Source organism: Ictidomys tridecemlineatus, chromosome 4, assembly GCF_052094955.1.
Source record: "Ictidomys tridecemlineatus isolate mIctTri1 chromosome 4, mIctTri1.hap1, whole genome shotgun sequence".
NCBI lineage: Eukaryota > Metazoa > Chordata > Mammalia > Rodentia > Sciuridae > Ictidomys > Ictidomys tridecemlineatus.
The window spans coordinates 1,062,189-1,073,870 of record NC_135480.1 but is presented as its reverse complement, the minus strand read 5'-3'; the positions used below and the strand labels follow the sequence as shown (position 1 = coordinate 1,073,870).

At 45.9% G+C, this 11,682-nt stretch overlaps 1 protein-coding gene and 1 pseudogene across 2 annotated transcripts in view; one reads left to right on the top strand and one right to left on the bottom strand.

The window, feature by feature from the left end:
• Positions 1 to 3,669: 3,669 nt before the first annotated feature.
• On the bottom strand, positions 3,670 to 9,603 carry LOC101968797 (acidic leucine-rich nuclear phosphoprotein 32 family member B pseudogene; annotated as a pseudogene). Its single transcript, XR_013437274.1, has 3 exons — positions 9,246 to 9,603; positions 8,505 to 8,608; positions 3,670 to 6,056 (listed from the first exon to the last, which is right to left on the bottom strand). The product of XR_013437274.1 is annotated as an acidic leucine-rich nuclear phosphoprotein 32 family member B pseudogene (transcript).
• The window catches only part of Tollip (toll interacting protein), a 29,095-nt gene continuing 26,998 nt past the window's right edge, over positions 9,586 to 11,682 (top strand). The window contains exon 1 of the mRNA XM_005340757.5: positions 9,586 to 9,770. Within this exon, the coding sequence (XP_005340814.1) occupies positions 9,738 to 9,770 (33 nt within the window). The 5' untranslated portion in view covers positions 9,586 to 9,737. The remainder of the gene's footprint in view (positions 9,771 to 11,682) is intronic.

The following is an 11,682-nucleotide window of genomic DNA, read 5'->3' as shown; positions in this document are numbered from 1 at the left end:
ACCTGAGTCCAGTGGCAGAGGAGAAGGCTGTGAGAAGACTTGGGTGAGACTGGAGCGTTGTGACCACAAGACAAGGACATCCTGGCGGCCTCAGCCCCAGGATGGAGGGCTGTGGGTGTCTGCTGTCCTGAGGCAGGGCCTGTGCCTGCACCTGCAGTCCTGCCTCGCTGGAGGACAGGCTGTTTCTGCACCTGCCTGCTCACCCCCTCCTTGGGATCATGTGCTCTAAGCAGCCCTGACATTGGCTTCCACCTGCGTCTACCCTGGGGGCTGCTCCTTGTGGCTTTGGAGACCACCAATTCACAGGAAACCTGCCATATCCCCAGGAGACAGCCCGGCAGGGACCCAGGTTTGGGGATGGCTCAAGAGTCTCCCACTGCACTGTTGGGACTGGGAGATGGGTCTAGTGGTGGTGGCAGCTCACTGTCGCTTTTGTTTGTTTGTTTGTTTAATATTTACTATTATTTTTTTTAAGGTGACACGATATCTTTATTTTATTTTTATGTGGTGCTGAGGATTGAACCCAGTGCCTCATGCAGTGGTAGGTGAGCACTCTACCACTGAGCCACAACCCGAGCCCCTCTCACTGTGGCTTTAATGCATTTCCTATCTTGGTGGCCAAGTGTCCTTCCAACCCTTCGGAGCATTCCAGTTGGGTGGTTGCTTTTCTTATTTGTCGCATTCCATGACTAAACACTCGGGGTCACTCCAGGTGAACTGGGCTGGCATGAAATCATCACACAGAGACAGAGAAACACCTTTTTCTTTGGGTCCTGTAACAGCTCCTCTGACCTTCGGGGTCCGTGGAAAAGAGAGAGAACCCTTTTATTGAGGAGAAGCCATTCAAATGAGGCCAGGGGTAGGATTACAAAGGAACAGGTGAGTGTAGCTCAACCCCTCTGGGTGCCACCTACTCCTAGGGCCTCGCCTTGTTATCCCAGCCAAGCAGAGCCCAAGTCGCGAGTCACAGCACTTCCAGCGCCAGACTACAGTGATCTTCCAGATCCCCGTGGTGCATCAGGACTTAAAGGTGTGTGCATTTGGAGTGGCTCCCACACTTATTAAGTTTGAAGATATTCAGATCTGTTCTGCACAATGTTCCTTCAACTGATGTGTGATTTGCAAATATTCTCTTAGTCTATTGCTTATCATTTTCTTAACTGTGTCTTCAGGAGTAAAAGTTATTAAATTCAAATAAGTACAATCTCATAAAAATCACATTGGGAGCTGGGCGTGGTGACCCACACCTGTCATCCCAGAAGCTTGAGAGGCTGAGGCAGGACGATTGCAAGTTCAAAGCCAGCCTCAGCAACTCAGGAAGGCCTTAAATAACTCATGGAGACTCCATCTCTAAGTAAAATATTGAAAGGGCTGAGGATGAGGGGGCTGGGATTGTGGCTCAATGGTTAAGGCCCCTGGGTTCAATCCCTGGTACCAAAAAAAAAAAAAAGGGCTGTTGTATCTAAGAAATTCTCACTCAGCTCCAAGTTAACAAGATGTTCTCATTTCTTTCAGGAAGTTGTGTGTTTATACATTTCACACTTATGTCCACCGGTAATCCTTAACTTGTCCATTGACACACTGTGTTGGCCAAGGCTACTGTTCTGCACGTGATACCCAGGTATTCCAGCACCTTTTGCTGAAAAGACCATCCTTTCTCTGCAGAAAGTCTTGGCACCTTTGTCCAGAATGAATTAACATGGAATTACTCACCACAGCCAAGAGACAGAAGCAGGCCAAGTGGCTGGACAGATGGCTGGACAGACAGACGCAGCCCATCTGCACAGTGGAGTATTACTCAGCCATTCAGGAAGGAAGTTCTGACATGGGTCACCTTGAGGACACTGTGCTCAGTGAGACAAGCCAGTCAAATGAGGCAAGGGGTAGGATTACAAAGGAACAGATGAGTGTAGCTCAACCCTTCTGGGTGTCCCCAGAGGAGTCACAGACGTAGAAACAGGGAGTAAAGTGGCTGATGCAGCCAGTAGGCTGGGGCTGGTGCTTATGGGAGGGGGTTCCAGCTTTGCAAAGTGCATTCATTTAAAACTACAGAAATGCACACTTGAAGGGGATCAAAGTTGATGTTATTCCCTTTTGACCACAAATCAGTATGTTTAAAAACTAATCAGCCACTGAGTGTGACTCTGGTCTGACTGTGCGTTCTGTTCCGTTGATCTGTGTTCAGTCTGCCCTGGTGGCGGCAGTACCACAGTGGCCTCATCACCAGGCCTCTATGGTACGTCTTGTCATCAGGTACTGAAACTTCCAATTTTGACCTTCTTTTTTCACAACTCTTCTGGATCCAACCTCCCTCCCTCTCTGTTACCAGGCTGCCCTTGAGCTCCTGGGCTCACGTCCCCACAGCACAGAGACTACAGAATGCACCACTGTGCCTCTGGATTTTTCTGTCTGTTGCATTTCCATATTAATTCAATTCCTTGTGAGGAGGAGCTTGCTGGGGTTTCAGTAGGATTATGTGTATCCATATATCAATTAGGGGAGATCAACTTTTTAAAAAAAGCGTGTCTTTCCACTTTTTGTGTATTCTTTAATTTCTCTCAGCAACATTTTGTAATTTTCACTGTGCAAGTCTTGAACATTTTGGTCAGATTTACCCCCCCAAGTATTTATTTATGCATTTAACATGTTTGTTAAAAGAAACATCAATTCACAAAGTTAAAATACTCAAACTTATCAACTGCTAAAATATAAACTCAGGTACTTTTGGCTTCTTAAGTTCTATAAGACAACATATTTTGGGGTTTATTAAATGTGTTTTTATAAATTGTTGGTAAATGAAAAGTCAATTTAAGATGGCTTTGTTTCTGGGTCTTTACCAAAAATAGATGATCAAGGGTTAGAATTCTACTTACATGTGTTGTTCTACATGCCAGGAATAACATAACAAAACCAATCTAGTTTTGATTAAAAAAAAACTAGAGAGAAAAAGTATTTTATTTCATTGACAAAAAGTCATTTTATATACATTCATAAATTTTCAGGAATGTTTCAAATTGTAAACTTAAAAGGTCAACAGCTAGGATTAAAAATGTAGGGGCTGGTGGGGCTGGGGCTGTGGCTCAGCGGTAAAGTGCGCCCCTGGCACTTGTGAGGCCCTGGGTTTGATCCTCAGCACCACATAGAAATAAATACACAAGTAAAGGTATTGTGTCCAACTACAACTAGAAAATAAATATTTTTTAAAAATGTAGGGGCTGGGGCTGTAGCTCAGTGGTAAAGTAATTGCCTCTCATATGTGAGGCACTGGGTTTGATCCTCAGCACCACATAAAAATAAATAAAGATACTGTATGTTCATCTACAAATAAATATTTTTTTAAATGTAAAAAGTTGTAGATAAGAAAATATATTTTCTTTATAAGGAAAAATGTTTCTGAAAGATATCTGGTATGGTAAAGTAATTATTTTATCCTATAGTTCAAAATAAGAAAGTGAGACAGGACAAAGCTACTTTTCTGCAAACAAATTACAGAGTGTCTAAGTAAATTACAAAAAGTTTGTAAAAGGTATATCTCAAAATTTTTTCATGTGATTAAGTTGCATGTCCTCAGTACAGACAGTTGAAGTTAAGGAATTTTCTAAGGTCACCTTTTAATGTACCAATATAAAACAAAGTCTAATTCTCTCTCTGTGCTTAAAAAGGACAAGATTTTTTTAAAAAAAAATGTTAAGATTTTATTTACAAAGCTTTTTGGTTGTACAGAAAGTAAAAACGCTGTTACAATCTCGGTGTAACTGTTAGCTGCGGACAGTTGACTCACCAATCACAGCTACCCATGCTACAGCAAGAGTCTTACACAAAAAACCTAACAATGCTCACAATTTTGTTGGGGCAAACTCCCCAAGCTGGCGGTGGATTACAAGAGGGACTAAAAAGAGGAAGGCGGAATGTCACAGGAACTCTTCTTTGGCCCTTTGGTAGGTGGGCATCCTGGGGTTTGTATCACAGCTACCTTTTTTTTTTTCTTTTCTTTTTTAAACAGCTATCAAATCCATGAGCAGTCCAACCAAGACTGAACAGTTCCGTTTTGCGGTTTTTCTGGGTCTTAATCATCTTCTTCTTAATCATCTGTTTCTCTCTTCCTCTTTTCAACTTTCTCACTTTCTTCCCCTTCTTCATCCTCATCCTCGTCTTCCTCATCTTCATCTACTTCTGCATCATGCCCAAATTCTTCTTCCTCCCTGCTGACCCCCATCTTCCTCATCGTCTTCCTCAAACTCTTCCTCCTCACCATCCTCATCCTCCTCATCTTCTTCATCTTCTCCTTCTTCCTCCTCCTCTTCTTCATCCTCACCATCCACCTCTGCATCTGCGTCAGGGGGCTTCCCCGTCTTCTGCATCATAGCCGTCCAGGTCGGTCAGCTGGGGCAGGAGTCCGAACACACTCTCGGTAACCATTCAGATCAGTGACTTCACAGTTAAACAGATCCAGGCTCTTCAGACAATCCAACTTTTTCAAAGGTTCCAAGGTGCTGATGTCTTTCAGTTTATTTCCACTTGAATTTAGATGTGTGAGATTGGGAAGTCTTTCTGCTAACATATCCAGACCTCCATAGAGCTCAGCTTTTTCAATTTAGTAGCTTGGGGAGATTTGAAACTGAAATCAAGTCTACATTTATTAAACTGAGGGAAAAGGACAAGATTTTTAAAAACATTGATCTGATCTTGTTTATCAAGATAACTTCTTGTATCTATTAGGTTTTATGAACTAGGGTTCATACCTATTTTAAATTTTTAAAATGATTGTTTTGTAGCTCTGGTTAAAGAAACAACTGTTATTTTAGGATATTACAATACATCTGTCATTCTAGACTTATGTGACTAAAGACATGTATACAAATAAAAAACAAAGTATGTTTGCCTCAGCTTTGTCTAAGTGTTATGTAAAAGCTTGTAAAATGGAAGCTATGTATGTTTAATATAGGCATGGTAATGAATGAAGGCTCTTTGATACATTGTATCTGACATGAAAGGACCACATTGACATTTAAAAACCTGGCTTATATCTGTTTTCTTTAACTACATAAATGTTTTATTATTATATAAATGAGATGCATGTATATATTAGATAATGTCCATTTCTGATATCTCACCTGAGTTAAGGCTCTGCCTCTCACCTTACTCCATGTTAGTATGGCTCCAAAACAGGCCAGAATTAAGCTTATTTAAGATTGTGTTCAAAAGATAGATTTTTTTTGTTATAAAGATTACTGTGATTTCAAAGTAAATAAGGGATATAATGCAAACCAAGGAAAGGTTTGAGTAGATTATAAAAGGTCTTTAAGATTATAAGAGAGTTGCAAAAAAAACAAAATATGAAAAGGATTTTATATGTGATGCATTCATAAATTGGTCTTTGTAGACGTGAAATAGATATCAATATACCTAAGCACTATTATCAATACCAGGTCTCTTGGTTTGAAGCTATTACATGAACTAAATCCTCGTACTACTTTATAATTGTTGCCTGTTAGTATTTTAGAAAATTACTTCTTCTAATGGACCAACCTGAGTTGATTTAAGACAATAAACCATCGGCATCAGAACAGATAGAAAGTAATGCTGACTTTTAGTACTAAAACTGTCCCTAATTAATGAAAGAGAGTGACTATGAAATTACAGATATTGAAATTAAAACCCACTACTCCTACCTCAAAATGATGAAATGGCCTCTCCAAAACTTGGAGATCAAAGTCAAGGAAGTAAAAGGGCCAAGGAAAAGCAGCCAATATTTTGGCCCCTGCCGACTAAGGTCAGCTGGAGCTCAGGGGATGGTGGAACTTTTCTGAGGGCCCTGAACCTGAGGAGGCACTGGACCCCTTCATCAGGGTGAGTGTGGAGACCCTAGAGAACAGGAAGCCAGACAGTGCATATTTTGCAAAGAAGAGGAGTATTGGAGGAGGAAGTATCCCTGATACTTCTGAAGGAAGCCCTGTGTGGTCGGCAGATGGCATGACTGGTCGAGGAAAGCTGAAGGAGCCAAGAGTCTTCTCAAAGGTCCCCAAGAGCGATCCCTGGTAAACCGCTGCTGATTCCTAACAGTAGATGAGAACAGGGTCAACTTTTGACCAACTTGGCCTCAAATACCTGGCAGGAGAATTATAAGCAAAGCACAGCCATACATGAGCATTAAAAAAAAATAACAACATGGTTCTTTCAATGTAACCTGACATGTACACTTGTGTCATTCCCCCCAAAAGTAAGTTAAACTGGGAGGCTAAAAAAAGGGGGGGACTCTTATACAGGAGTGTCTGAAAACTACCACAAAAGATGCCAGTGTGCTAGGCTTGTTCTGAGTCAGTTTGAGACCTACAGTGTTTTCCTAACTCCCAAATAGGAGAGCACAATATGATTTTCACTGGTGTAATTATTTAGCTCTGATATTTGTCTCCTGGATTGCTCTAAAAGATGTAATGTGGTGCATGAAAGCTCTAGCTAACTTTACCAAGAGAGTCCTAAGTGACATAACTAAAGGGACCCTTCTGCTAACACAGAGGTAAGGCCAATGAGAAAGCTATTTTACAAAAATCAGATGGCATTCCATAGCTCAAGGGGAACCTGTGCCACTACAAAAATTTAGAGTTGCACATATGTCTTTAACAGCTTCGTTGATGTTTCTGAAGCCTTAATTGGCCTGCGCTCACTAGTATAAACACTGTGTCAGGCCACACTTTTTAACAAGTTACTATGCTCATGGTCTTTAGACTAACACTGATTAGTTTTTTTATTTTTAACTATGACAATATCTTTATTTTTATGTGGTGCTGAGGCTCGAACCCAGTACTCATGCATGGTAGACGACACTCTGCCTCTGAGCCACAACCCCAGCCCCAACAGTGATTGTTTTTGTGCTATTTGTTTGCAAAAAATAATGCTTTGCTGTCTTGCTTATTGTTGTATTGGCATGATCCTCATCCTAAGTAGACCATGTCCAGTCACCTGCCAACTCTCACCATGGACCTCTGTATTGCCCTGATGCACGAGTCTCCTGAAGATTCTGTTACCTCTAGATGGTCATGGAGATGCTATCTACCATGGAAGTACCACCTCACTTATCTGGGGGCCCATTAGAAAGGACTCTGTACAAAGACCCTGACTGTTCTTCCCTTTTCAACACCCGCTTTCAGCCTAAAAAAGTTAGAGTGGTCATTACCCAAATTCCCTCACAGCAATTAGGGTTACTGCTACAGATGTGGGGGGGGGTAATGATGTCAGGAGGAAGAGAGAGGCTGGGAGAATAGGGAGGTGGGCCCCTGGGTATCTTCCTGGGCAGTAGAACACACACAGCACTGAAGATAGTTGGTAAGAAACTTTTAAAATCAGGACCTATGTGACTGGGGGTGAGGTGGATGGGTCCATGCCTCTCCAAAGAAGGGGAAATGACTGATTGATCTTTTCATATCAACATTTGGACTAAAGCTGTATGAATACATTGTGTCACTGAATGCCTTACCCAGGATTGGGCATGGGGCTGACTTCTTTAAACTTATAGATCTATATAAACCCCTAGACAGTAGCCTCTCTTTAGTATCCTTCTCTGGGGACCCCATCCTCTTTGGGAGCACTGCTTTCTATTACTCTAGTAAAGCCTGTGACTTTGCTCTTACCCTTGTGTCCATTGATTTAAATTTTTTTAAATTGTTGATAGACCTTTATTTTATTTATATATTTATATGTGGTGCTGAGAATTGAACCCAGTGCCTCACACATGCCAGGCAAGTGAACTACCGCTGGGCCCCAGTCCCAGCCCCACGTGTCCATGGATTTTATTCTTCAAATTAATGAAATAAAGAACACAACCTCACTCTTCATGCTATACTGTAGTCCTGTGTGGAGTGCAGAGAAGATGGGCCCAGGCATGAGGGAGATAAAGAAGGGCCTTAGCAGCCAGGGCAAGATCGCAAGTAGGGAGGTTGGGGGCAGGGCCAGAGCAAATGAGCATGGAGAGAGTTTTCTGATGAGGTCAACTTCCTGCTTGACAAAAATGCTCGTGGACATAAGCAGGGGACCCAATCAGACAGATACTTCTGTACTCATGCCCCTAAGTCGGGGATCAAATACAAAAACTAAAACAGATGCATTGTCAGAGAGGGCACCAATCAATAATAGTGAGGAGACCATGGACAGGGGAGGAGGTAAGGAAAGGAGGAAATTCCAGAGACCATAAAAAGAACAAGCCAAGACTTCCCCACCACATTCCTGGCTCTGGGGCCTCTTCTCTTTGGAGAAGTTTGTCTCTGTGACTTTTGCAATAAACCAGCTGCTTGTTTGCTATCTCTGTATCCTGTTCTTCAATTATTTGCTGAACTGAGACAATGAGCTCAGCACCCCTAGATGAGTAATAGGCTGGGAGGTCCAAGGCTGGTCTTCCCTGGCAGAATCTTGGGGAGGGCTGAGAGGCCACAATTGGAGGGATGATACCCTCTGGGGAGCTATGCAGAACACAGGGTGGCCACTTGGGTTCTCTCAGCTCTTCCACTCACCTGCAAACCTGTGCCCCTCATTACAGGGCTGGGACCTTCTCGGAAACTGAGGTAGCGTGAACACCCCCATTCTTGCAATCAGTTCAGAAGATTTTGAACATGTCCTGTGAGTAACCAGCACGAATTGTTAAAGGGCCATGAAGGTGGAAAAGGAACACTCTCAAGGGAGAGTGGGTCCTCTCACAGAGGAGAGGGACAGTGTGCTCCAGTTTTATTGGGGGTCCAGGAGAAGTTTCCAAAAAGTCCTGTCCAGGTCAACCTCTTAACTTTTGACTGACAGCAGGATGACATCAGACTTTCAAGGCCCTGTGGCCAGGACAACTTTAGGTCACTTTGGCCCATGCTGACCAGTTCTAATTGGAACCTGTTCTTACAGATTTTTTGGTTAGAGGGAATTATCCTTAGCCTCCTGAGTACCAGGATCTATTCTGTGGAAAGGGTCACAAAAGCCTCTCCTTCAGGGTAACTCAGGTTCCTCTTTTTGACATTATCTTGGGCCCGCATTTCTCCTGCAGACAGCAGGTCCTTTGCTGTGTCCACACAGGCTGTGTCCACTGTAGCCAGGCAGGGCTGGGAGTAAATCGCTTCTTGGAAAGGAAAGATGCGGTTCAGTACAGTCTACAGAACCCTTCCCCAGCCTCAAGCGCCTACCGCTCTGGTCTGCCTGGCCCCCACCACCCCTAGGCCTGGGCCGGTCTCCCCTGGGTCCACTTCTTTAGCGTTCCCACGTAAATACTCTACCTCCAAGGGATTCTGAGTGAATTAGGACTGCAGGGACAGCTGCCCATGGTTTGTTCCCAATCTTAAACAATCCTCTCCAGCGCATCAGAAACTGCCAGGGGAGATGGTATCTCCAGACCCCAGCTTGTAGCCTGACCTGCCGGAACTGAGGAGTTCCCTACGCCGCTGCAGTGTGGGCATGCGCAGAAGGCAGGCGAGGGGGAGCCATTCGCCGGGCGGCCGGGGCGGGAGAGAGCCACGGCGCAGGCGCCTTCCAGCGGCCGGTCCCGGCCCCCCTGAACCTGGACCGCGCGTGCGCGGCGAAGCCGGAAGGGGCGGTGCCTGCGCTGCGCCTGCGCAGTGAGCGCGCCGGGGCGGGGCACGGCGGCCGTCACCTGACGGACGGCGGCGGCCTGGGGAACAACCGTCGGCACGCAGGCTCCGGCGGGGCGGAAGAGCTTATCCTGCGCGTCACTGTCGGGTCGGCGAGGTGTGGGGGGCCGCCGAACCACCATGGCAACCACCGTCAGCACGCAGCGCGGGCCGGTGAGGCCACCGGAGAGGGCCGGGCGGGGGCGGCAACCTCAAGCAACGGCCTCGGGCCGCTTCTTCCGTCAGCGGCGCGGGCGGCCCGGCGCCGGCTTTCCTCGGTCGTGGCGCGCGCCCGCCGTGCTGCGCGGAAGCTCGGGGTGGGGCTGGACCCACTCGCGGGCTGGGCGCGTGGTAGCCGGAGCTGGCGCCTTCAGGACCCCCAGCCGGGCGGGCCCCGGATGCGGCAGTTCCCTCACCCCTCCACACACAGCGAGGGCAGTGGGGACCGTTTTCTGGGCCCAGCTAGTGGTCACCTTTCCAAGTCGGTTTCTTCCTTTGCAAATGAGAGTGGGATCAGGGAAGCTGGAAGATGGAAGACCCTTCCTGCTGCAATTGTCTCTGGAGCCCTGTCTTGGTTTCCGAAGTGATGCTGTGTCCTCTGGAGAGCTGGCCGGTCCATCCCCTGGAGTGCAGAACTGAGTCTAGAGAAGCTGGGTTTACAGGTCCCACCCCCACAGCTGGGTGTTGACAGTGTTGTCAGAGAGCAGACTCTCTGCTGCAGACTTTTTCTGAGGTCTTTGATGTGAACCTCCCGACATACTTGTCACACTTGGTGTGGGAGCTTTCCAGAGTCAGTACGGAGAGTCAGGGTTGCCTCCCTTGCTCACTGTTTCCATGTCTTCGTCCAGAGCCACCCTAGGGAACAACAGCAGGTCATGTTGGCAGTTTTCTCATTTCTACCTGGCTTGCTCAACAGAGATGTGGGCTTTCCCCTGTACTTTCCCCTGTCCATATCCTCCACTGAAGCAAGTGACCAGCAGGACAGCCCCTCCATTGCTGTGTGGTCTGGGAGTGTCCTGACCTCCTGTAAACTCAGTCTGGGGTGGGACTGAGTTCGAGTTAGTACACTGTGCAGTCTGTCTGGAATGAAGTGAACAACCAATGTTATTCTTCACCATTACTGACGGGAACTGTCTCTGTTGCTGTGACCATGTGAACTGGAGTAATGTACATACTGATGAGTTATTGGGAATGCAGGCAGTGGATCTGTGGTGTCCAGTGCTGTGGCTTGGTCCAGTTTTCTACTTGTTCAGTGTTCTGGGGGATCACATGGTTCCCTATCTATATTACATGTAGACAAAGCAAGTGTTTAGGGGCACCCTAATGACTTGCAAGCATGCAGTAACATTGGGTCTGGGCTATAAGGCGGCATTATTAGTGAACTGGAGTCTTGGACTCTACTTGGGGTACATGGTGACTAAAATATTCAGCAGTGTGAATGATCATGACATTCAGAGCACCCATGGCTCAGTGAACCACAGGTGTGTAGCACTGGAACAGGTGGCTCTAAGTGGTGACTCGGACGATCCAGGCCTCAATTCAGGAGTTAGGTGCTGTGAAATTTGCTCCCCAGCCTGGGTATGTAAGTCTCATTGAGGCAGTATATCCAACTTGAGTCTTGAAAGGGAAACAGAAGCATGGAGTGGACCAGGAGGGGAGCCACTGGAAACAGGAAGTTCTGGAAATGGAGAAGGGAGTATGTTGTTTGGCCATGAGCAAGCTGTCTTATAGATGGAAGACTGAAATGACCCTTGAGCCTTATCTGGTCAGTGACAGTGTTTCTGTGAGTTTGGTGGACACATGCTCTCTGCAGCTTCACCCTTTCCAGCAGCTGCTGCTGCTAGCTGACCTGCCCATAGCCCCTGCTGCAACAGTGACTAGGATCCAGTAAAATTCTTACTTTTGCCAGGATGTATTGATGTTTATTACATCCCTACTTTTTCTGTTACAAGAAACGGAGTTATGGAGATGTGAAGATTAACAGGGTGCTGGCTTTCCAAACAGAACCTGTGATACAGTGAGTGTGTGTGGTCAATCCTGGAATCTGGCAGGCAGCCTCCTGCGTGTCAGCCCCTGGTGGGGTTTA